This window comes from Oncorhynchus tshawytscha, linkage group LG13 (genome assembly GCF_018296145.1).
Source record: "Oncorhynchus tshawytscha isolate Ot180627B linkage group LG13, Otsh_v2.0, whole genome shotgun sequence".
In the NCBI taxonomy this organism is placed as follows: domain Eukaryota; kingdom Metazoa; phylum Chordata; class Actinopteri; order Salmoniformes; family Salmonidae; genus Oncorhynchus; species Oncorhynchus tshawytscha.
Genome location: NC_056441.1, coordinates 2,255,564 through 2,282,444, shown reverse-complemented (window position 1 = coordinate 2,282,444; position 26,881 = coordinate 2,255,564). Strand labels below are relative to the sequence as shown.

The 26,881-nt window shown below is 45.4% G+C and overlaps 1 protein-coding gene across 1 annotated transcript in view; it reads right to left on the bottom strand.

Moving 5' to 3' along the window:
* LOC112241252 (angiopoietin-2) overlaps positions 1–26,881 on the bottom strand; it is an 87,246-nt gene that overhangs the window by 30,684 nt on the left and 29,681 nt on the right. Inside the window, exons 4-8 of the mRNA XM_042295016.1 lie at positions 25,959–26,191; positions 24,977–25,178; positions 16,373–16,499; positions 15,394–15,444; positions 720–886 (exon numbers count right to left, since the gene is read on the bottom strand). Of these exons, the coding sequence (XP_042150950.1) occupies positions 720–886; positions 15,394–15,444; positions 16,373–16,499; positions 24,977–25,178; positions 25,959–26,191 (780 nt within the window). The remainder of the gene's footprint in view (positions 1–719; positions 887–15,393; positions 15,445–16,372; positions 16,500–24,976; positions 25,179–25,958; positions 26,192–26,881) is intronic.

The window sequence follows — 26,881 nt, the reverse complement described above, 5'->3', positions numbered from 1 at the left end:
TAGCCTGGAACCCTATGTATATAGCCTGGAACCCTATGTATATAGCCTGGAACCCTGTGTATATAGCCTGGAACCCTGTGTATATAGCCTGGAACCCTGTGTATATAGCCTGGCACCCTGTGTATATAGCCTGGAACCCTGTGTATATAGCCTGGAACCCTGTGTATATAGCCTGGCACCCTGTGTATATAGCCTGGAACCCTGTGTATATAGCCTGGAACCCTCTGTATATAGCCTGGTACCCACATCTATATAGCCTGGTACCACATCTATATAGCCTGGTACCCTGTGTATATAGCCTGGTACCCCATGTATATAGCCTGGTACCCCATGTATATAGCCTGGTACCCCGTGTATATAGCCTGGTACCCCGTGTATATAGCCTGGTACCCCGTGTATATAGCCTGGTACCCCATGTATATAGCCTGGTACCCCATGTATATAGCCTGGTACCCCATGTATATAGCCAAGTTATCGTTACTCATTGTGTATTTATTCCTTTGTGTTTCTCTTTGCATAGTTAGGAGAAACTATTTCACTAGTAGTCTACACCTTTTGGTTACAAAGCATGTGACAAATAAAATGGGATTGGATTGATTTGATTTGACTGATAGCTCTTGGCCGCCACTGTGGAAGGGAGCATTGCATGCTGGTACCTGTAGTTTTTGTTCTCTGCGTCTTTATAGAAGTGATCGTAAGGGAGCATTGCATGCTGGTACCTGTAGTTTTTGTTCTCTGCGTCTATGTAGAAGTGATTATAGTGGGAGTAGGCCTCGTTCCCCTCAGCATCCTTCAGCTGCACCTGGAGACTGTACTCTTGGGAGCTGGTCAGCAGGTGGATGAGGTCATTTCCTGCCCAGTACTCTCCCGAGGGATCCCCAAAACCCTGCATCAGGTACGGTGAGAGAAAGAGGACAAACTGAATGAAGGGTCATATGAAACAAATGTCACTTTAGAGGGTAAATATAACATCAACAGAGATATGTTAAGATACAATGTCACTTCAGAGAGTAAATTTAACATCAACAGAGATATGTTAAGATACAATGTCACTTTAGAGGGTAAATATAACATCAACAGAGATATGTTAAGATACAATGTCACTTCAGAGAGTAAATTTAACATCAACAGAGATATGTTAAGATATAAATGGCATTGTACCTTTGAGAGGAATGAAGAGGGATGAAGAGTTAAATGATTTTGCCTGAGGGAAGTGAATAAGCAAACATCTTGATAACTCCTGACTCTTTGACCTTCTACTGACAGTTGGTCCCTGTATTGCTTGACACTGCAATGTCTTATCCCGGATGTTGAGTAAATGACATCACTAAGCTGCTCCTGAGAGTACTAGGCCAGGACATGGACATCGATTCTATCATAGTCTACATGAATTGTGGTGACATTATAAAGGGCAGCTCTGAACAGTTGAAACTGTTTTTCAAAGAGCTGGTTGACTCTCTGCTAGACACTGACAAAAGACCCATCATATCTGGCCCTGTGCCCTTCTCTGAATCGTGGCATTGAACGATTTAGCAGGATTCTTTCTCTTCACAACTGGCTACGTGATTATTGCAGCTCAGTGGGAGTAACTTTATTAACAATTTCAATACCTTTTGGAAACAAAGGTCGTTTTATGAGGAGGATGGGATCCTTTCACAGCATTATAAGGCTGCGTTGAGACAATGTCTTATCAATGACCCAAGCCCAGCTCAGTTAATCCCTACCATTGTAATGCTGAGATGTCATAATGCTTCAGCAAATATACATTATACCTGGAAGACACACTATGTACTAAGTAACCTAATGTATGTCCCTCTAACTGCCCTGAATGCCTCAGCTGATCCTACAGCTGTTGTCTGCAGTAATCATGTGCCTATGAACCAGATTTATACTGTCAGCATTGAGGTGATGTGCCCTAGGAAGTTCACTGTGAGCAGGTCACCCTGCACTAACATAAATAACATGAGCACATCCACTGCTGCTAAGCTTCCCAGTAAACCAATGAAAACAAGCAAGCATTCCAGAAGAAAAGTGCTCAAAATAGCCCACGTTAACATATGTAGCTTAAGAAACAAGGTTCATGAAATCAATAATTTACTAGTAACAGATTACATTTGTCTCTGAAACTCACTTAGATAATACCTTTGATGATACAGTGGTACCAATACATGGTTATAACATCTACAGGAAGACAGAAATGACAAAGGTGGAGGTGTTACGGTCCATATTCGGAACCTCAATCCTGTAAAGCTTAGTCTCTCTGTGGTCTCTCTGTCGTCTCTCTGTCGTCTCTCTGTCATCTCTTTGTGGTCTCTCTGTGGTCTCTCTGTGGTCTCTCTGTGGTCTCTCTGTAGTCTCTCTGTAGTCTCTCTCTGTCTCTCTCTGTCTCTCTGTCTCAGTCTCTCTCTGTCTCTCTGTGGTCTATCTGTAATCTCTCTGTAGTTTCTCTGTAGTCTCTCTCTGTCTCTCTGTCGTCTCTCTGTCGTCTCTCTATAGTCTCTCTATAGTCTCTCTATAGTCTCTCTGTCGTCTCTCTGTCTCTCTGCCATCTCTCTGCCGTCTCTCTGTAGTCTCTCTGTGGTCCCTCTGTGGTCTCTCTGTCGTCTCTCTGTCGTCTCTCTGTCGTGTCTCTAGTCTCTCTATAGTCTCTCTGTCGTCTCTCTGTCTCTCTCTGTCTCTCTGCCGTTTCTGTAGTCTCTCTGTAGTCTTTCTGTGGTCTTTCTGTGGTCCCTCTGTGGTCTCTCTGTCGTCTCTCTGTCGTCTCTCTGTCGTGTCTCTGTCGTGTCTCTGTAGTCTCTCTCTGTCTCTCTGTCGTTTCTGTCGTCTCTCTGTCGTCTTTATGTGGTCTTTCTGTGGTCTGTCTGTAGTCTCTCTGTCTCTCTGTCTCTCTGTGGTCTCTCTCTGTCTCTCTGTGGTCTCTCTCTGTCTCTCTGTCTCTCTCTGTGGTCTCTCTGTAGTCTCTCTGTGGTCTCTCTGTAGTCTCACTGTCGTCTCAATGTAGTCTCTCTGTAGAATCTCTCTGTCTCTCTGTAGTCTCTCTCTGTCTCTCTGTGGTCTCTCTCTGTCTCTCTGTCGTCTCTCTGTCGTCTCTCTGTCGTCTTTCTGTGGTCTCTCTGTAGTCTCTCTCTGTCTCTCTGTAGTCTCTCTGTGGTCTCTCTGTGGTCTCTCTGTAGTCTCTCTCTGTAGTCTCTCTCTAGTCTCTCTAGTCTCTCTCTCTCTGTGGTCTCTCTGTGGTCTCTCTGTAGTCTCTCTCTAGTCTCGTCACTCTGTGGTCTCTCTCTAGTCTCTGTCTAGTCTCTCTCTAGTCTCTCTCTGTGGTCTCTCTGTGGTCTCTCTGTGGTCTCTTTGTATTCCCTCTGCAGTCTCTCTGTAGTCTCTCTGTCGTCTCTCTCTGTCTCTCTGTAGTCTCTCTCTGTCTCTCTCTGTGGTCTCTCTGTCATCTCTCTGTAGTCTCTCTGTAGTCTATGTGTCATCTCTCTGTAGTCTCTCTCTGTCTCTCTGTAGTCTCTCTGTAGTCTCTCTGTCGTCTCTCTGTAGTCTCTCTCTGTCTCTCTGTAGTCTCTCTCTGTCTCTCTCTGTAGTCTCTGTGTCGTCTCTCTGTCGTCTCTCTCTGTCTCTCTGTAGTCTCTCTCTGTCTCTCTGTGGTCTCTCTGTAGTCTCTCTCTGTCTCTCTGTAGTCTCTCTCTGTCTCTCTGTGGTCTCTCTGTAGTCTCTCTCTGTCTCTCTGTAGTCTCTCTCTAGTCTCTCTCTGTGGTCTCTCTGTAGTCTCTATGTCGTCTCTCTGTCATCTCTCTGTCGTCTCTCTGTCGTCTCTCTGTGGTCTCTCTGTGGTGTCACTCTGTGGTCTCTCTGTGGTCTCTCTGTGGTCTCTCTGTGGTATCTCTGTCTCTCTGTAGTCTCTCTCTGTAGACTCTCTCTGTAGACTCTCTCTGTAGACTCTCTCTCTGTCTCTCTGTAGTCTCTCTGTCTCTCTGTCTCTCTGTGGTCTCTCTCTGTCTCTCTGTGGTCTCTCTCTGTCTCTCTGTCTCTCTCTGTGGTCTCTCTGTAGTCTCTCTGTGGTCTCTCTGTAGTCTCACTGTCGTCTCTGTAGTCTCTCTGTAGTATCTCTCTGTCTCTCTGTAGTCTCTCTCTGTCTCTCTGTAGTCTCTCTCTGTCTCTCTGTCGTCTCTCTGTCGTCTCTCTGTCGTCTCTCTGTCGTCTCTCTGCCGTCTCTCTGTCGTCTCTCTGTCGTCTCTCTGTCGTCTCTCTGTCGTCTCTCTGTGTCTTTCTGTGGTCTCTCTGTAGTCTCTCTCTGTCTCTCTGTAGTCTCTCTGTGGTCTCTCTCTGTCTCTCTGTGGTCTCTCTGTAGTCTCTCTCTAGTCTCTCTCTAGTCTCTCTCTAGTCTCTCTCTAGTCTCTGTCTAGTCTCTCTCTAGTCTCTCTCTGTGGTCTCTCTGTGGTCTCTCTGTGGTCTCTCTGTATTCCCTCTGCAGTCTCTCTGTAGTCTCTCTGTCGTCTCTCTCTGTCTCTCTGTAGTCTCTCTCTGTCTCTCTCTGTGGTCTCTCTGTCATCTCTCTGTAGTCTCTCTGTAGTCTCTCTGCCTCTCTGTGGTCTCTCTCTGTCTCTCTGCCGTCTCTCTGCCGTCTCTCTGTGGTCTCTCTGTCGTCTCTCTGTCGTCTCTCTGTCGTCTCTCTGTAGTCTCTCTGTAGTCTCTCTGTAGTCTCTGTCTAGTCTCTCTGTGTCTCTCTGTAGTCTCTCTCTGTGGTCTCTCTGTCGTCTCTCTAGTCTCTCTAGTCCCTCTGCAGTCTCTCTCTAGTCTCTCTAGTCTATCTCTGTCTCTCTGTAGTCTCTCTCTGTCTCTCTGTAGTCTCTCTCTGTCTCTCTCTGTCATCTCTCTGTAGTCTCTCTGTAGTCTCTGTGTCGTCTCTCTGTAGTCTCTCTCTGTCTCTCTCTGTCTCTCTCTGTCGTCACTCTGTTGTCTCTCTGTAGTCTCTCTGTAGTCTCTCTCTGTCTCTCTGTGGTCTCTGTAGTCTCTCTGTGGTCTCTCTGTGGTCTCTCTGTCTCTCTGTAGTCTCTCTCTGTCTCTCTGTAGTCTCTCTCTGTCTCTCTGTAGTCTCTCTCTGTCTCTCTCTGTCATCTCTCTGTAGTCTCTCTGTAGTCTCTCTCTGTCTCTCTGTAGTCTCTCTGTCTCTCTCTAGTCTCTCTCTGTGGTCTCTCTGTAGTCTCTCTGTCGTCACTCTGTGGTGTCTCTGTGGTGTCTCTCTGTGGTCTCTCTGTGGTCACTCTGTGGTCTCTCTGTGGTCACTCTGTGGTCTCTCTGTGGTATCTCTGTGGTATCTCTGTCTCTCTGTAGTCTCTCTCTGTAGTCTCTCTCTCTGTCTCTCTGTAGTCTCTCTCTGTCTCTCTGTAGTCTCTCTCTGTCTCTCTGTAGTCTCTCTCTGTAGGCTCTCTGTAGGCTCTCTGTAGGCTCTCTGTAGGCTCTCTCGGTCTCTCTGTAGTCTCTCTGTCTCTCTGTAGTCTCTCTCTAGTCTCTCTCTAGTCTCTCTCTAGTCTCTCTCTAGTCTCTCTCTAGTCTCTCTCTAGTCTCTCTCTGTGGTCTCTCTGTCGTCTCTCTGTATTCCCTCTGCAGTCTCTCTGTAGTCTCTCTGTCGTCTCTCTGTAGTCTATCTCTGTCTCTCTGTAGTCTCTCTCTGTCTCTCTGTAGTCTCTCTCTGTCTCTCTGTAGTCTCTCTCTGTCATCTCTCTGTAGTCTCTCTGTAGTCTCTGTGTCGTCTCTCTGTAGTCTCTCTCTGTCTCTCTGTAGTCTCTCTCTGTCTCTCTCTGTCGTCACTCTGTCGTCTCTCTGTAGTCTCTCTCTGTCTCTCTGTAGTCTCTCTCTGTCTCTCTGTGGTCTCTGTAGTCTCTCTCTGGTCTCTCTGTGGTCTCTCTGTGGTCTCTCTGTAGTCTCTCTCTGTCTCTCTGTAGTCTCTCTCTGTCTCTCTCTGTCGTCTCTCTGTAGTCTCTCTCTGTCTCTCTGTAGTCTCTCTCTGTCTCTCTGTGGTCTCTGTAGTCTCTCTCTGTCTCTCTGTGGTCTCTCTGTGGTCTCTCTGTAGTATCTCTCTGTCTCTCTGTAGTCTCTCTCTGTCTCTCTGTAGTCTCTCTCTGTCTCTCTGTAGTCTCTCTCTGTCTCTCTGTAGTCTCTGTCTCTCTGTAGTCGCTCTCTGTCTCTCTGTAGTCGCTCTCTGTCTCTCTGCATGCTGGGAGTGATTGGTGCATGCTGGGAATTGTTTGAGTGAAGGAGTGCGTGTGTTGTGGAGAGTTAGATATTCACAACTTTCTTTCGGTTTGCTATTTCTTGGTGGCATTTTTTTTGTTGATGCATGATTAACGTTATTATTTTTGTTGTGGTAGAATTAAGTATTTTGTTTTCATATCGAAATTACCCTGATTTTGGCGGGATGGCAGCCCGAATGGGGATGCCGTCCCTGTCACTTCGGCATGGCTTTAGGTGTGTTACTGAAGCTGCTGTCACAGTGGAGGAGTTTCTGGTCGCCGTAGGAGAGAAGGTAGGCTATGAGAATATTGCGTATGCATCCCGGATGAATAAAGCTGTGGTGGTATTTCTTAAAGAAGAGTGTCTAGTTGATCGGATGGTTGAGCATGGTGTACTTCTTAAAGGAATGTTTATTCAAGTTACGCCGCTTTTTTCTCCGTCAACAAGGGTAACGATTTCAAATGTACCACCGTTTATTCCTAATGAGCTATTGGAGCGCGAGTTATTGCGCTTTGGGAAGTTCACCAGTTCAATTAAGGTTGTCCCATTGGGTTGCAAACACCGGCGTTGAAACAGGTAATGTCATTTCGGCGACAGGTGTTTATGTTTTTGGACTCACCGGAGCAGACTTTAGAGTTATCGTTTAAAATCAAGTATGACAATAGATTGTATATGGCTTATGCTAGTACGGGTAGTCAATGGTGTTTTGAGTGTGGGGATGTTGGTCACAAGCGACATGCTTGCCCGAAAAGGGAGAAGGCAGAGGGAGGGGCACAGGTGGTCATCGTAACGCCTGGGCCCACTGATGTAGGGAGAGGTGAGCTGACAGCGGTAGAGCAGCCAAAAGCACCTGTTGCTGAGGAACAAGTTATCCGTGTTGAGGGCACGGGGTTGCAACTTGTATTAGAAGGAAATGTTATGCTACAGAAAAGTATTGTTGTAGAAGGTAAGGATGTATCTGAAGAGCCAGTTCCTCAGACTGGTGAGCAGGTGCCCAGTATGAGTGCTGGGGTAAAGGAGGGGGTTCATGTGGAGCTAGGCTCCCAGGGAGTGGAGGAGATGCCCACTACGAGTGCTGGGGTTCATGTAGAGCTAGGCTCCCAGGTAGTGGAGTAGATGCCCACTACGAGTAATGAGGTACAGGAGGGTTTGCATGTGGAGCTAGGCTCCCAGGTAGTGGAGGAGATGCCCACTACGAGTAATGAGGTACAGGAGGGTTTTCATGTGGAGCTAAGCTCCCAGGTAGTGGAGGAGATGCCCACTACGAGTGCTGGGGTTCATGTGGAGCTAGGCTCTCAGTTAGTGGAGAAGATGCCCACTATGAGTAGTGATGTTCAGGTGGGGCTAGTCTCCCAGATAGTGGAGGAGATGCCTAGTACGAGTGATGAGGTGCAAGTGGAGAGTGTTGAAAGGGATGTGGTAGAGGGGAGTCAGTTGTCTGTGTTCTCAGCTGAGGAGGATCAAGAGAAGGATATGGATATCTCTTTAGATATGACAGCTGCTGGTGCGGACTCAGTTTATGATCTAGAGGAGGTAAATGAGTTTCTGGATCAGACTTTTGGGAAATCTGTCAAATTGGCAGATTATTTTGATGTTGATAAGTTTGTGAGGTCAGCTGTGGTGTTATAGAAGACGGTGGGGTTAGACCAGCTGAATGAGAAGAAGCGGTTTCGCTTGAGGAAATTTATTACTGCTGTTGCAGCAGCAAAAGGTGATGGGAAACGTAGTCAGGTTAAGAGAAGAAGAAAAAAATAATGATGATGATCATGCTTCATAGGGTGTCTTTTTTCTCATTGGTTTCTCTGTGGTTTCTTCTGCTTTTCTTTTCTCTTTTCTACATGGAGGTACTAAGGGTAGGTTCTCTCAATATGAATGGGGGAAGGGACAAGAATAAGAGGGCTTGGGTATTAGAAGTAATAAAACAGAAAAGGCTTCATGTAGTTTTCCTACAGGAGACACATAGCGATGAGGAAAATGAGGTTGACTGGGGTATGTGGTGGGAGGGGCAGCATGTACTCAGTCATGGTACTAATTTCAGTGCTGGGGTGGCAATATTGTTTTCCTCAGGCTTAGGAGTGACTGTGGTATCTACAACAGAGATTGTCAAGGGTCGGGTTTTATTGGTCAAGGTGGATGTTATAGAGTTTTTGTTTGTTTTTTTGAATGTTTATGCTCCTAATGAGGGTACAGAGCGTATTGCTGTATTTGATCAACTAAAGGAAACGTTAAGACAGTGTGACCAAGGGGGGTGTATGGTTTTAGGGGGTGACTGGAACTGTACAGTGGATTTTACTGTTGATCGCACCGCTGAAGAACCTCACCTGCGGTCAGCCACTTGCCTGTCTGGCCTATTAACTGAGTTTGAGCTTTCTGATGTGTGGAGAGTAAGGAATGCCAAAGTTAGGCAGTACACATGGCTAAAAATTAATGAAGGTCGTGTCAGTGCAGCACGGTTAGATAGGTTGTATGTATCTGAGCAATACTGTAGTAGGGTTAGAAAGTGTGCCATTACTCCTGTGGGTTTCTCTGATCATCATATGGTTACTGTTGATATTCACTTGTCCTGTCCACGAAGGTCATCACCTTACTGGTATTTTAATGTTAAATTGTTACATGATGTCATGTTTTGTGACAGGTTTTTGTTGTTTTGGGAAAAATGGAGGGGTATAAAAGGGAATTTTGAGTCCTTGAGACAATGGTGGGAGGTTGGGAAGGCCCAAATACGAGTTTTTGTCAACAGTATACTGCTCTGTCTCAAACTGAATTTAAAGAGACTATCAAGGCCCTTGAACAGGACATCAAATCTATTGAATTGAAGCTGCTCACTCAGAATGACCCTGGACTAGTCATGAACTTACAGGACAAGAGACATGAACTGAGGTCGTTTCTGCATGAAAGAGTGAAGGGTGCCTTGATTAGGTCTCGTTTCGCTTCCCTCAAGGATATGGATGCTCCTAGTGCTTTTTTTTTTTTTTAACCTAGGAAAGTCGACATTTCAACGTAAACAGATGGTCTGCCTTCGTCTCCCTGATGGGAAGGTGACCACGAATGATATTGAAATGCGTCAACATGCCGTGGATTTCTACTCGTCCCTTTATAAGGCGGAGGATTGTGACTCTATGTGTACTGAACAGTTGTTACATGGTCTTCCTAAATTGGGACCTGAGCAGAGAGTCGCATTGGACGCTGACATTACACTGCAGGAGCTGTCCACAGCAGTTATGCAGCTCTCAACAGGCCGAGCCCCTGGCATCGATGGGTTACCATCTGAGTTTTATAAGCACTTTTGGGGGTCTATTGGGGAGGACTTTTATGAAGTGATGTGTGAATCTTTTCATGAGGGTTCTCTTCCTGTATCCTGTCAACGTGCAGTGCTTTCACTGTTGCCAAAAAGGGGATTTGGCTCTCATAAAAAATTGGAGACCTGTTGCTTTGCTGTGCGCAGAATATAAAATTGTTTCTAAATGTCTCTCAAACAGGTTGAAAGAGTATCTGGGGTTGTTGATCCACAAGGACCAGTCCTACTGTGTACCTGATCGCTCTATTGTTGACAACTTGTTTCTGATAAGAGATGTTTTAGACATTTGTAAACTGTCTGATGTAAATGTGGGTTTACTTTTGTTGGATCAGGAGAAGGCTTTTGATCGTGTGGACCACCAGTACTTGTTTAAAATAATGAAAGCCTTTGGGTTTGGGGATGTTTTTCTGTCTTGGGTGAATTTACTGTATGCTGGAGCCTCGTGTATGGTGAAGGTGGGTGGTGGTTTAAGTTGCCCCATCCCTGTCGAAAGGGGCATCAGGCAGGGATGCCCAATTTCAGGGCAGTTATATAGTCTGGCGATTGAACCAATGCTTTGTTTTTTAAGAGCGAAGCTTACTGGTTTCTTTGTGCCAGGTGTAACGAAGGGTCCCACGATAGCACTGTCTGCGTATGCAGATGACGTGATAGTTTTTATTACAGGGGTGAGGATGTTAAGGTTCTCTCAAACGCTTTAAAGGTGTATGAGGGGGCCTCCTCAGCTAAAGTCAATTGGGGAAAGAGTGAAGCGCTGTGGGCAGGTCAGCTTCAGATGGGGTCTACTCCACGGTTACCAGGGGGGCTTCAGTGGGGCAGAGATGGAATGAAGACTTTGGGGGTTTTTCTAGGCTCCGATGTCTTTCAAAAAAAGAACTGGGAGGGTGTAGTGGTGAAAGTGTGTGCCAGACTGTCAATGTGGAAATGGGTGTTGCCCCAGCTGTCTTATAGGGGACGGGTCCTGGTAGCTAATAATCTTGCTGCTTCTACCCTGTGGCACAGACTAATGATTTTACAGCCACCAAAGGGTCTGATACAAGAGCTTCAGAGGACCCTTGTCAATTTCTTCTGGTCTGGGCAACACTGGATTAAAGCTGCAGCCCTGTACCTGCCACTGCACGAGGGTGGGCAAGGCCTGGTGGACATTTCCTCTAGGATCACGGCTTTCAGGCTCCAAGCAGCCCAGAGATTGTTGTACAGAGACTGTTCTAGCTGGGTCGAAATAGCCTACATATTGATGAGGAGAGCGGGCTGTTTGGGCTTCGACAAGCATCTTTTCCTCTTAATGCTGGAGGGGGGTGATTTGACTGGCCTGACTCCATTTTATGAGTCTGTTATGCAGGCTTGGAGAGTCTTTGTCAAGTCCCGTAAGGCCTGCACGCCACCAGGGATGTGGCTTTTTGAAGAGCCTCTTTTTCACAACACTGCCATCCAGTCCCGTGTTCTGGGTTCAGCTAGCCTACGTTCATGCCTGTTAGGCGTGGGGTGTACCAAGCTGGGTCATCTGATGCAGAGCAGGAGCAGATTGAGGAGCTGGGAGAAAGAGCGGGATCCGATCATCTCGCCTACTGAGGAAGGTCGTCGATGAGGTCTGCGATTCCTTGCCAGTGCTTCATCTGCAGTATGTGACTGACACTTCCAATTCTGATCGGTGGAAGGAGGGTCTGGATTATGTGTTCCCTGCACTGATTGTTAGTGCTGCGATGGGGGCATTTGAAGAGGATGTGGGGATGCTGCTTTCCTTCGATACCCCGGAGCTGGGGGAGTTCAAGGAGGTGGGAAAGAAGGCCATGTACAGAATATGTGTAAAGGTGTCCCATGCCTCTTCCCTGGAAGGGGTAAAATCGACGAGGTGGGCGGATGTGCTTGGTCCAGGTGCCTCTCCAAAAGGCTGTTGGCGATCATTATATAAACTGCCTATTGATAAGAGGACAGCTGACCTCCAATGGAGGATAATACATGGAGCTATAGCCACCAATATGCATCTGGTACACCTGGATCCTACTGTTGGGGAGGGGTGTCCATTCTGTGCTGGGTCTGAATCTCTGGCACATCTGTTTTTATTGTGTCCCAGGTTGGTTGGGATGATTGAACTGATCACTGATTGGTTCTCAACGTTGGGAGAGGTTTTCTCTTCCCAACTGTATATATTTGGGCCAAAGTACAGGTTCAGTCAAAAGGGTGTAGTTGTGTTGCTTAATTTTGTGTTAGGGGCAGCAAAATTAGCGATATGGAAGACCCGAAAGGACAGCATTCGGGGACAGGGGTCTGTGGATGTGGTGGGAATGCTGGAGGGAATGTTGGCAGCGAGACTAAGGATTGAGTTTACCTATTACAAACTTGTCAACAATATCGATCTGTTTTTGAGTATATGGGGTATACCGAGGCTGTTGTGTGTAGTTACTGTGGAGGAGGAATTGGAGTTGTGTTTTTAATTGATGTGTAACTGTGGTTTTGTATGAGTATTTATTGTGTGGTGGGCCCCCAGACCCAATAAAGAGTATTTAAAACTCAAACTCTCTCTGTCTCTCTGTAGTCTCTCTCTGTAGTCTCTCTGTCTCTCTGTAGTCTCTCTGTGGTCTCTCTGTGGTCTCTCTGTGGTCTCTCTCTGTCTCTGTCTCTCTCTGTCTCTCTCTATCTCTCTCTGTCTCTCTCTGTGGTCTCTCTGTAGTCTCTCTGTGGTCTCTCTCTGTCCCTCTGTGGTCTCTCTTTCTCTCTGTGGTCTCTCTCTGTCTCTCTGTGGTCTCTCTCTGTCTCTCTGTGGTCTCTCTCTGTCTCTCTGTGGTCTCTGGCTGTCTCTCTGTGGTCTCTGGCTGTCTCTCTGTGGTCTCTCTGTAGTCTCTCTGTCTCTCTGTGGTCTCGCTCTCTCTCTGTGGTCTCTCTCTGTCTCTCTGTAGTCTCTCTGTAGTCTCTCTGTGGTCTCTCTCTGTCTCTCTGTGGTCTCTCTCTGTCTCTCTGTAGTCTCTCTGTCTCTCGGTGGTCTCGCTCTCTCTCTGTGGTCTCTCTGTAGTCTCTCTGTGGTCTCTCTGTCTCTCTGTGGTCTCTCTCTGTCTCTCTGTGGTCTCTCTCTGTCTCTCTCTGGTCTCTCTGTGGTCTCTCTCTGTCTCTCTGTGGTCTCTCTCTGTGGTCTCTCTCTGTCTCTCTGGTCTCTCTCTGTCTCTCTGTGGTCTCTCTCTGTCTCTCTGTGGTCTCTCTCTGTCTCTCTGTGGTCTCTCTCTGTCTCTCTGTAGTCTCTCTGTGGTCTCTCTCTGTCTCTCTGTGGTCTCTCTCTGTCTCTCTGTGGTCTCTCTCTGTCTCTCTGTGGTCTCTCTCTGTCTCTCTGTAGTCTCTCTGTGGTCTCTCTCTGTCTCTCTGTGGTCTCGCTCTGTCTCTCTGTGGTCTCTGGCTGTCACAGCCCTTGTTTGTTACGTGAATGTGAATATATGAACGAGGTCTGGGAGTGTTAATTATCCGGGCAGAATGCTTGATATTACCGTAACTTCAGACTAATCTTGGATAAACATTGTGTGGTCAGTTTGGGCAGTCAAACGATTCAACACACACAGACATACTGTACAGACACACACACACACACACACACAGACATACTGTACAGACACACACACACACACACACACACACACACACAGACATACTGTACAGACACACACACACACACAGACACACACACACACACGACCAACACACAAACAGACACACACACACACACACACACACACACACACACATGACCAACACACAAACAGACACACACACAGAGACACAGATACACACACACACACAGAGACACACACACACACACAGACACACAGACACACAGATACACACACACACAGACACATACACAGACACACACACACGTTATCTTCTGTCTACAGAGGCCCATACTCCCACGCTCCAAATATTTATCATCCACTTGTGAAAATACTCTTCTTAAAAAAACTATTTGAAAATCGCTTTTGCGCCGTAACGGCAGTCCTCTGAGTATTACATTTTCCAACCAAGCTGTTCAATCAACAACACAGAGCCTCTCGTATCCTCAGACTGTCATTTAAGTCACGGATCTCAATGTTTCTGTGTGTAGGTTTGTGTTAAGTATTGGACAACACTGTTACTGAGTCCCAAATGGCACCCTATTCCCTATGTAGGGGGGATGTGATGTGTGTGGGGGTAGGAGTGTGTGTGTGTGTGTCTGATGTGTGTGGGGGGTCGGGTGTGTGTGTGTGTGTCTGATGTGTGTGGGGGTGTGTGGGGGTCTGATGGAGTGTGTGTGTGTGTGTCTGATGTGTGTGGGGGTAGGAGTGTGTGTGTGTGTGTCTGATGTGTGTGGGGTCGGAGTGTGTGTGTGTGTGTGTGTGTGTCTGATGTGTGTGGGGGTCGGAGTGTGTGTGTGTGTCTGATGTGTGTGGGGGTCGGAGTGTGTGTGTGTGTGTCTGATGTGTGATGTGGGGTCGGAGTGTGTGTGTGTGTCTGATGTGTGTGGGGATCGGAGTGTGTGTGTGTGTCTCTGATGTGTGTGGGGGTCGGAGTGTGTGTGTGTGTGATGTGTGTGGGGGTCGGAGTGTGTGTGTGTGTCTGATGTGTGTGGGGATCGGAGTGTGTGTGTGTGTCTCTGATGTGTGAGGGGATCGGAGTGTGTGTGTCTCTGATGTGTGTGGGGGTCGGAGTGTGTGTGTGTGTCTCTGATGTGTGATGATTGTGTGTGGGGGTCGGACACAGACAGAGAGAGTGCAGGTGCAACAACAGAACAGGGAGTGTCGTACGGGAACAAGGGGTGATTGCCTATCAAAACATCCAGGGTTACAGGTTTGTCTGTATCCCACACCTCCCCAATCCTGAACCCTCTCCAACCCTCTGTCTGTATCCCATACCTCCCCAACCCTGAACCCTCTACAGCCCTCTGTCTGTATCCCATACCTCCCCAATCCTGAACCCTCTCCAACCCTCTGTCTGTATCCCACACCTCCCCAATCCTGAACCCTCTCCAACCCTCTGTCTGTATCCCACACCTCCCCAATCCTGAACCATCTAATGACTGGAACCTCAAACCATTACTCCTCCTGATCCTACATACTGTTATAACCACAGCCCTTCCTGATCCTACATACTGTTATAACCACAGCCCCTCCTGATCCTACATACTGTTATAACCACAGCCCCTCCTGATCCTACATACTGTTATAACCACAGCCCCTCCTGATCCTACATACTCTTATAACCACAGCCCCTCCTGATCCTACATACTGTTATAACACTGCCCCTCCTGATCCTACATACTGTTATAACCACAGCCCCTCCTGATCCTACATACTGTTATAACCACAGCCCCTCCTGATCCTACATACTCTTATAACCACAGCCCCTCCTGATCCTACATACTCTTATAACCACAGCCCCTCCTGATCCTACATACTGTTATAACACTGCCCCTCCTGATCCTACATACTGTTATAACCACAGCCCCTCCTGATCCTACATAATGTTATAACTGCCCCTTTGATTCTGTCTTAACAGACACTCCTGCCTCGTGGAGGAAGAGGTCTCCGCTGACCTACCAAAGAAGACTTTTTATAACCTACCAAAGAAGACTTTTTATGACCTACCAAAGAAGACTTTTTATGACCTACCAAAGAAGACTTTTTATGACCTACCAAAGAAGACTTTTTATGACCTACCAAAGAAGACTTTTTATGACCTACCAAAGAAGACTTTTTATGACCTACCAAAGAAGACTTTTTATGACCTACCAAAGAAGACGTTTTATGACCTACCAAAGAAGACTTTTTATGACCTACCAAGGAAGACTTTTTATGACCTACCAAGGAAGACTTAGTTGGCATTTTATGTTTAAGTTCTAGTGAACATACCATCTTGTAATCCCTCCATCCAGGAAAAGACGATGCTTCCAGCCTCCACTTCTACAGAACACCTGTAGAGGTAAGACTTTTCTGGTTACAGAACACCTGTAGAGGTAAAGACTTCTGGTTACAGAACATGACCTGGTTACAGAACAAGAGGTAAACACACTTCTTTACAGAACACCTGTGTAAACCCACTGGTTACAGAACACCTGTAGAGGTAAACACACTTTGGTTACAGAACACCAAGGTAAACTTTTTCTGGTTACAGAACACCTGTAGAGGTAAACACACTTCTGGTTACAGAACACCAGAGGTAAAAGACTTCTTTACAGAACACCTGAACCAATGGGAAGATGGGTATGGGAATGATGGGTATGGGAATGATGGGTATGGGAATGATGGGTATGGGAATTTATGTTTAAAAAAAGTTACTATTTGAGATATGAAAATAGAAAACAAAAACAATCTTGTATTTATCCCTCCATGTGTGTGTGTGTGTGTGTGTGTGTGTGTGTGTGTGTGTGTGTGTGTGTGTGTGTGTGTGTGTGTGTGTGTGTGAAAGAGAGAGAGAATGGGTATGTAGGGCTTCAGTATGACAGAATGATGTTTCAATAATCAGTACAGGGTTAACGTTACAGTCCATTTAACACCATGGTACCCTCCAAACTCGTCTTACCACTGTTGACCAGAACACACTGTTGACCAGGAACCATAGTGTACTACTGTTGACCAGGAACCATAGTGTACTACTGTTGACCAGGAACCATAGGGTACCACTGTTGACCAGGAACCATAGTGTACTACTGTTGACCAGGAACCATTACCTGGTTACAGAACACCTGTTGACCAGGAACCATAGTGTACTACTGTTACAGAACACCTAGGGTACCACTGTTGACCAGGAACCATAGTGTACTACTGGTTGACCATCAACCAGAACAATGTTGACCATGTACCACTGTTGACCAGGTAAACCATAGTGTACCACTGTTGACCAGGAACCATAGTGGTTGACCAGAACCCTGTTGACCAGAGTGTACCACTGTTGACCAGGACCCAGGGTGCCACTGTTGACCAGGACCCACTTCTGGTTACAGAACCATAGTGTACCACTGATGACGAGGTAAACCATAGTGTACCACTGTTGACCAGGACCCATAGGGTACCACTGTTGACCAGAACTATAGTGTACTACTGTTGACGAGGAACCATAGTGTACCAACCAGGACCCTAGGGTACCACTGGTTGACCAGAACCACTACTGTTGACCAGGACCCATAGGGTACCAACCAGGAACCATAGTGTACTACTGTTGACCAGGACCCATAGGGTACCAGTTGAATCAACCATAGGGTACCAATGTTGACCATCAACCATAGTGTACCACTGTTGACCAGGAACCATAGTGTACCACTGTTGACCAGGAACCTGACCAGGAACCATAGTGTACCACTGTTGACCAGGAACCATGGGTACCACTGTTGACCAGGAACCATAGTGTACCACTGTTGACCAGGACCCATAGTGTACCACTGTTGACCAGGAACCATAGGGTGCCACTGTTGACCAGGACCCATAGTGTACTACTGTTGACGAGGAACCATAGTGTACCACTGTTGACGAGGAACCATAGTGTACCACTGTTGACCAGGACCCATAGGGTACCACTGTTGACCAGGAACTATAGTGTACTACTGTTGACGAGGAACCATAGTGTACCACTGTTGACCAGGACCCATAGGGTACCACTGTTGACCAGGACCCATAGTGTACTACTGTTGACCAGGACCCATAGGGTACCACTGTTGACCAGGAACCATAGTGTACTACTGTTGACCAGGACCCATAGTGTACTACTGTTGACCAGGACCCATAGAGTACTACTGTTGACCAGGACCCATAGGGTACCACTGTTGACCAGGACCCATAGGGTACCACTGTTGACCAGGACCCATAGAGTACTACTGTTGACCAGGACCCATAGGGTACCACTGTTGACCAGGACCCATAGGGTACCACTGTTGACCAGGACCCATAGGGTACCACTGTTGACCAGGAACCATATGGTGCCACTGTTGACCAGGACCCATAGTGTACTACTGTTGACGAGGAACCATAGTGTACTACTGTTGACCAGGAACCATAGTGTACCACTGTTGACCAGGACCCATAGGGTACCACTGTTGACCAGGAACTATAGTGTACTACTGTTGACCAGGAACCATAGTGTACCACTGTTGACCAGGACCCATAGGGTACCACTGTTGACCAGGAACCATAGTGTACTACTGTTGACCAGGACCCATAGTGTACTACTGTTGACCAGGACCCATAGGGTACCACTGTTGACCAGGACCCATAGGGTACTACTGTTGACCAGGAGCCATAGTGCACTACTGTTGACCAGGACCCATAGTTCACTACTGTTGACTAGGACCCATAGGGTACTACTGTTGACCAGGACCCATAGGGTACTACTGTTGACCAGGTACCATAGTGTACCACTGTTGACCAGGACCCATAGTGTACCACTGTTGACCAGGACCCATAGGGTACCACTGTTGACCAGGACCCATAGGGTACTACTGTTGACCAGGACCCATAGGGTACTACTGTTGACCAGGACCCATAGGGTACTACTGTTGACCAGGACCTAGTGTACTACTGTTGACCAGGACCCATAGGATACTACTGTTGACCAGGAGCCATAGTTCACTACTGTTGACCAGGACCCATAGTTCACTACTGTTGACCAGGACCCATAGTGTACTACTGTTGACCAGGACCCATAGTTCACTACTGTTGACCAGGACCCATAGTTCACTACTGTTGACCAGGACCCATAGTTCACTACTGTTGACCAGGACCCATAGTTCACTACTGTTGACTAGGACCCATAGTTCACTACTGTTGACCAGGACCCATAGTGTACTACTGTTGACCAGGACCCATAGTTCACTACTGTTGACCAGGACCCATAGTTCACTACTGTTGACCAGGACCCATAGTGTACTACTGTTGACCAAGATCCTTTGTGACATGATCTGATGTAAGGGCTCTAGAAATAATTTTAATTGATTGATTGACATCAAATCTTCACTGCAGTAACATCTTATTCAACATCAGATTAACAACATCACGGTAACATATTTACATCACAGTAACATCACAGTAACATAGTAACATCACAGTAACATCACGGTAACCTCACAGTAACATATTAACATCACGGTAACATCACAGTAACATATTAACATCACAGTAACATAGTAACATCACGGTAACATCACAGTAACATAGTAACATCACGGTAACATCACAGTAACATATTAACATCACGGTAACATCACAGTAACATATTAACATCACGGTAACATCACAGTAGCATCACGGTAACATCACAGTAACATAGTAATATCACAGTAACATCACGGTAACATCACAGTAACATCACAGTAACATAGTAACATCACAGTAACATAGTAACATCACAGTAACATAGTAACATCACAGTAACATAGTAACATCACGGTAACATAGTAACATCACGGTAACATCACAGTAACATCACGGTAACACAGTAACATCATGGTAACATATTAACATCACAGTAACATCACAGTAACATCACGGTAACATATTAACATCACGGTAACATCACAGTAACATCACGGTAACATCACAGTAACATCACAGTAACATCACAGTAACATCACAGTAACATCACAGTAACATAGTAACATCACAGTAACATAGTAACATCACGGTAACATCACAGTAACATCACAGTAACATCACAGTAACATAGTAACATCACAGTAACATAGTAACATCACGGTAACATCACAGTAACATCACGGTAACATATTAACATCACAGTAACATCACAGTAACATGACAGTAACATATTAACATCACAGTAACATAGTAACATCACGGTAACATCACAGTAACATATTAACATCACAGTAACATAGTAACATCACAGTAACATCACAGTAACATCACGGTAACATAGTAACATCACGGTAACATCACGGTAACATCACAGTAACATCACAGTAACATCACAGTAACATCACGGTAACATTACGGTAACATCACGGTAACATCACAGTAACATATTAACATCACGGTAACATATTAACATCACAGTAACATCACAGTAACATCACGGTAACATAGTAACATCACGGTAACATCACGGTAACATCACAGTAACATCACAGTAACATCACGGTAACATCACGGTAACATTACGGTAACATCACAGTAACATTACGGTAACATCACAGTAACATCACAGTAACATCACAGTAACATCACGGTAACATCACAGTAACATCACAGTAACATCACAGTAACACCACAGTAACATCCCGGTAACATCACGGTAACATCACAGTAACATCACAGTAACATCACAGTAACACCACAGTAACACCACAGTAACACCACAGTAACATCACAGTAACATCACAGTAACATTGTAACATCACGGTAACATAGTAACATTACAGTAACATAGTAACATCACGGTAACATCACAGTAACATCACAGTAACATCACAGTAACATCACAGTAACATCACAGGAACATTAACATCACAGTAACATCACATTAACATAGTAACATCACAGTAACATATTAACATCACGGTAACATCACAGTAACATATTAACATCACGGTAACATAGTAACATTACGGTAACATAGTAACATCACGGTAACATCACAGTAACATCACGGTAACATAGTAACATCACAGTAACATATTAACATCACGGTAACATCACAGTAACATCACGGTAACATAGTAACATCACGGTAACATCACAGTAACATCACGGTAACATAGTAACATCACAGTAACATCACGGTAACATAGTAACATCATGGTAACATCGGTAACATCCCGGTAACATCACAGTAACATCACGGTAACATCACAGTAACATCACAGTAATATCACGGTAACATATTAACATCACAGTAACATCAGGTAACATATTAACATCACAGTAACATCACGGTAACATAGTAACATCACAGTAAAATCACAGTAACATCACAGTAACATCACAGTAACATCACAGTAACATCACGGTAACATCACAGTAACATCACAGTAACATCACGGTAACATAGTAACATCACAGTAAAATCACAGTAACATCACAGTAACATAGTAACATCACAGTAACATCACAGTAACATAGTAACATCACAGTAACATCACAGTAACATCACAGTAACATCACGGTAACATCACGGTAACATTACGGTAACATCACAGTAACATCACAGTAACATCACAGTAACATCACAGTAACATAGTAACATCACAGTAACATCACAGTAACATAGTAACATCACAGTAACATCACAGTAACATCACATTAACATCACGGTAACATCACAGTAACATCACGGTAACACAGTAACATCACAGTAACATCACATTAACATCACGGTAACATCACAGTAACATCACGGTAACACAGTAACATCACAGTAACATCACGGTAACATCACAGTAACACCACAGTAACATCACAGTAACACCACAGTAACACCATAGTAACATCACAGTAACACCACAGTAACACCATAGTAACATCACAGTAACATCCCGGTAACATCACAGTAACACCACAGTAACATCACAGTAACATCCCGGTAACATCACGGTAACATCACGGTAACATCACAGTAACATCACAGTAACACCATAGTAACATCACAGTAACATCCCGGTAACATCACAGTAACATCACAGTAACATCACAGTAACACCACAGTAACACCACAGTAACATCACAGTAACATCCCGGTAACATAGTAACATCACGGTAACATCACATCTACATCTCTGAAGTCCAGCACCCAACTTAACTCAAATGACCACAGCAACAACTTTCTGTGTATTTGGGTTGCTAGGATACAAAACAACATTCCACCTAGATCCCAGACCCTTACAGTGGAGACATCCACACCACCTGTGGCAGAGGTGAATATCTTCCCTTTACATGGATGTTCTCTCTATGAGACATGTTTTTAGTGTTTCCAGTTCTTTCCCAGAGGAGGCCTCCGTTCCTCGTGGTCAAATAGGTCGGAGTCTTTTACGAAGACTTGGAAAAGGAAAATAAGAAAATACTATGGTTATTATCTGTCACAACCAGGGCTTAGTCCCCAATGCACCTTCTACACTATACAGTGCATTACTTTTAATGAGCCCTATCGGCCCTGTTCAACAGAAGTACACTATTTCACTACTTTAGGGGATAGCGTGTCATTTTTGGACGAATTGTACAATATCCAGCCAAGACTGTGGTCCTTTTAAGCAATATTCTGGATTCAGACCATGGGACCTGAAATAGATTTTTTAAATAGGGTTTTTAAATAGATTTTTAAAATAGGGTTTTTAAATAGATTTTTTTGGGGGGGAAGAAATGCAATTCCCTAAAGAGGGCATTGGATTGTGCTGAACAGTTCTGTTCTGGATATTCCGTAGTCACAGGGATACTGGCAGAGACATTTAGGGCCATATCTATTGTTTTATAATACAGCCTTGAGCTCATCACATTTCATAGAAATAACCTTTTCACTATGATTTTATGCTGGTTAGCATATGCAATTGATGTTGAATTTTTTAGGGGTATGTGTTTTTTTTCCTCAAAGAAAAGAAAAGTCAATTTAATGAAATGTAATATATCATAGAAATAAATATAATTTTTACAGGATTACATCAGCATCCTTATCGAATATCATATTTTATATTCTAACTTTATAAGTGTGTTAGAATGTCAGTTCTGTGTGTATTTCCCAGAAAGCAGGTTCAAACCAACGATGATATCTGTTGAACAAGGTGTGAATGTGTGTATTTCCCAGAAAGCAGGTTCAAACCAACGATGATATCTGTTGAACAAGGTATGCTCCAAAATAACCAACGAGCTGTTATATAGCTGGTAACCATGGCAGCGTCAAAATGTGTCGACAACCAAGACATTTATTATACCCTGGCCAAGTTTATGAGAGGCTTTTTAGAAAGCACTCATGATTAAAACTTGTTTGCCAAACGTCCATGCCATTTGCACGTTTGTGCTTTACTGAAACGTCCACACCAGAAAAACACACGCTCTAAATATCACTTTGTCACAGTGGGTTTGTTTTCATTAGTCAGTCGTTACACACAAACACACACATTTAAACACACACTCTACATTAAAAACAGGTCAATTGAAACCTGCTCCAGTTTACTGCAGCAGCCACTCGGCTTGCTGCCTTGCATGGGGCTAGATGTAGAGTGTGTGTACGTGACTGCCATGAAGCTAAATGGTTGGATGGCAGACAGATTGAAAGCACCGGGGTAACGCAGCTGGAGTCTGTTGTTTTCCAAATAGTACCCTGTACCCTATGGTCCCTGGTCAGTACAGAGCGAGAGAGAGAGCGAGAGAGAGAGCGAGAGAGAGCGAGAGAGAGAGCGAGAGAGAGCGAGAGAGAGCGAGAGAGAGCGAGAGAGAGAGAGAGAGAGCGAGAGAGAGCGAGAGAGAGCGAGAGAGAGCGAGAGAGAGAGAGAGAGAGCGAGAGAGAGAGAGAGAGAGAGAGAGAGAGAGAGAGCGAGAGACAGAGAGAGAGAGAGAGAGAGAGAGAGACAGCGAGAGAGAGAGAGAGAGAGAGAGAGCGAGAGAGCGAGAGAGAGAGAGCGAGAGAAAGAGAGAGAGAGAGAGAGAGACAGAGAGAGAGAGAGAGAGACAGAGAGAGAGAGAGAGAGAGAGACAGAGAGAGAGAGAGAGAGAGAGCGAGAGAGAGAGAGAGCGAGCGAGCGAGAGTTTGTGAAAAAGCTATGAATAACAAAACACCAATTTCAACAGTATTTTCTCTCATCAGTATTTTTCTGAACAGAGGTCCAGGCCTCTCTAAATCTGTGCCAGTGATGTGTCTTGTCTTCAGACTGTGAGAGCAGAGAGTGGCTGGACCGGGCCTCTTGTTTGTTATAGCGTTCTCAGACATTTCCACTTGGCCATTCTCCCCCTCTGTATTACATTAAAACGCTCTGTCCTTCCAGGACTTAATGTGCCATTTTCAAAAACAATACAATTTAATAAAAAATATATATTTAATTCATAGGGTTTGTGAGGATTTTTTCGACACTTGAGGATTTCACGATCACCATGATCACAGCTGCACAATATGTGACCAATACAATGGGATTTGATACGAAGAAAAGTCAATTATTGCACATAAAAGCAGAACCACTGCATAAGGTAATTCAATGTAACCCCTTACCTTCACTGTGTTGGTAGAGTTGGGGGGGTCGTAACCCCTTACCTTCACTGTGTTGGTAGAGTTGGGGGGGTCGTAACCCCTTAACTTCACTGTGTTGGTAGAGTTGGGGGCCATAACCCCTTACCTTCACTGTGTTGGTAGAGTTGGGGTGTCATAACCCCTTACCTTCACTGTGTTGGTAGAGTTGGGGGTCGTAACCCCTTACCTTCACTGTGTTGGTAGAGTTGGGGGTCGTAACCCCTTACCTTTACTGTGTTGGTAGAGTTGGGGGTCGTAACCCCTTACCTTCACTGTGTTGGTAGAGTTGGGGGTCGTAACCCCTTACCTTCACTGTGTTGGTAGAGTTGGGGGTCGTAACCCTTACCTTCACTGTGTAGGTAGAGTTGGGGTCGTAACCCCTTACCTTCACTGTGTTGGTAGAGTTGGGGGTCGTAACCCCTTACCTTCACTGTGTTGGTAGAGTTGGGGGTCGTAACCCCTTACCTTCACTGTGTGGGTAGAGTTGGGGGTCGTAACCCCTTACCTTCACTGTGTTGGTAGAGTTGGGGGTCGTAACCCCTTACCTTCACTGTGTTGGTAGAGTTGGGGGTCGTAACCCCTTACCTTCACTGTGTGGGTAGAGTTGGTGGGTCGTAACCCCTTACCTTCACTGTGTTGGTAGAGTTGGGGGTCGTAACCCCTTACCTTCACTGTGTGGGTAGAGTTGGTGGGTCGTAACCCCTTACCTTCACTGTGTTGGTAGAGTTGGGGGTCGTAACCCCTTACCTTCACTGTGTTGGTAGAGTTGGGGGTCGTAACCCCTTACCTTCACTGTGTTGGTAGAGTTGGGGGTCGTAACCCCTTACCTTCACTGTGTGGGTAGAGTTGGGGGTCGTAACCCCTTACCTTCACTGTGTGGGTAGAGTTGGGGGTCGTAACCCCTTACCTTCACTGTGTGGGTAGAGTTGGGGGTCGTAACCCCTTACCTTCACTGTGTGGGTAGAGTTGGGGGTCGTAACCCCTTACCTTCACTGTGTTGGTAGAGTTGGGGGTCGTAACCCCTTACCTTCACTGTGTGGGTAGAGTTGTGGGGGTCGTAACCCCTTACCTTCACTGTGTGGGTAGAGTTGGTGGGTCGTAACCCCTTATCTTCACTGTGTGGGTAGAGTTGGTGGGTAGTAACCCCTTACCTTCACTGTGTGGGTAGAGTTGGGGGTCGTAACCCCTTACCTTCCCTGTGTGGGTAGAGTTGCGGGGGTCGTAACCTCTTACCTTCACTGTGTTGGTAGAGTTGGGGGGGTCGTAACCCCTTACCTTCACTGTGTGGGTAGAGTTGGTGGGTCGTAACCCCTTACCTTCACTGTGTTGGTAGAGTTGGGGGGGTCGTAACCCCTTACCTTCACTGTGTGGGTAGAGTTCGGGGGTCGTATGCTGTGGACACCATTCTCTGTGAGCCCAGATCTGAAGATTTCAGCACAGTTTCTGTAGATCACTGGCTCCTCTTTGGGTGTAGTGGGTATATCTGGGTAGAGAGGGATAGCATTCAGGATAATGCCTATGTACTGGGTATATCTGGGTAGAGAGGGATAGCATTCTGGATAATGACTATGTACTGGGTATATCTGGGTAGAGAGGGATAGCATTCAGGATAATGACTATGTAGTGGGTATATCTGGGTAGAGAGGGATAGCATTCTGGATAATGACTATGTACTGGGTATATCTGGGTAGAGAGGGATAGCATTCAGGATAATGACTATGTACTGGGTATATCTGGGTAGAGGGGGATAGAATTCAGGATAATGACTATGTACTGGGTATATCTGGGTAGAGAGTGATAGCATTCAGGATAATGACTATGTACTAGGTATATCTGGGTAGAGAGGGATAGCAGTCAGGATAATGACTATGTACTGGGTATATCTGGGTAGAGAGGGATAGCATTCAGGATAATGACTATGTACTGGGTATATCTGGGTAGAGAGTGATAGCATTCAGGATAATGACTATGTACTGGGTATATCTGGGTAGAGAGTGATAGCATTCAGGATAATGACTATGTACTGGGTATATCTGGGTAGAGAGTGATAGCATTCAGGATAATGACTATGTACTGGGTATATCTGGGTAGAGAGTGATAGCATTCAGGATAATGACTATGTACTGGGTATATCTGGGTAGAGAGTGATAGCATTCAGGATAATGACTATTGGTTTTCCTGGACTAAAAACCAGTGGAAAAGCAAAACAAAATGCTTTCATTACTTCCAATTAACAAACACATTCACAGTAGATCTTTCTCACCATTGCAGTGGGTGACCATGGCTAGCAGCTGCTGCACGGTGTCAGTCAGTACAGCCTGCTGTTTCTGCAGTAGTGTGCTGTTGTGTGTGGAGGTCCCCAGCTCTCCGTTTAGCTGGGTGACCAGGCGCCTCTGTCTCTCCAGCATGTCCTGCAACTGCTGTTTCTCCCTCTGAAGATCCTGGAGCTCCTTAACGTGCCTGGCCTCTAAAGCTGAGAACCTTTGCTCTAGCGAACTAAAAGAGAGATACATAAGAGAGAGAGAGATGGAGGGGGAGAGAAAAGAGAGAGTGAGTTATATAACCCATTGCCCTTCATGGTTGTGAGGTCTGGGGTCTGCCTCTTCAACTAAGAATTAACAAAAAACTGAGCAAACTAGAATGCTCTTTGGCCCTAAACAGAGAGTACACATTGGCAGAATACCTGACCACTGTGACTGACCCAAACTTAAGGAAAGCTTTGACTATGTACAGACTCAGTGAGCATAGCCTTGCTATTGAGAAAGGCTGCCGTAGGCAGACCTGGCTCTCAAGAGAAGACAGGCTATATGAACACTGCCCACACAATTAGGTGGAAACTGAGCAGCAGAGAGAGTTTGGGCACCCAGAACACATAAAACACTCAAACAAACAAAAACATGATTAAACATCAAATAAAAACACCAAATCCTCTTCCACAGTAACTAATCACAACAACCTCTGAATGACCCATATACTCATAAACAGATCAATCGGTCAAAGACCAGTTTCAACGTAGCCAAATAATAAAACAGCAATTACAATTTCCTAAAAGGCTTTTTTTATGTCCATTGGAGTGTCACCTATGCCCTTATATTAGTTATATTCAAGAATAAAGCCAATAAATCATTTTTATTGTGATTCATAAGAATATACCCTAATAAAATGTAATTCAGTATAACAATGTTT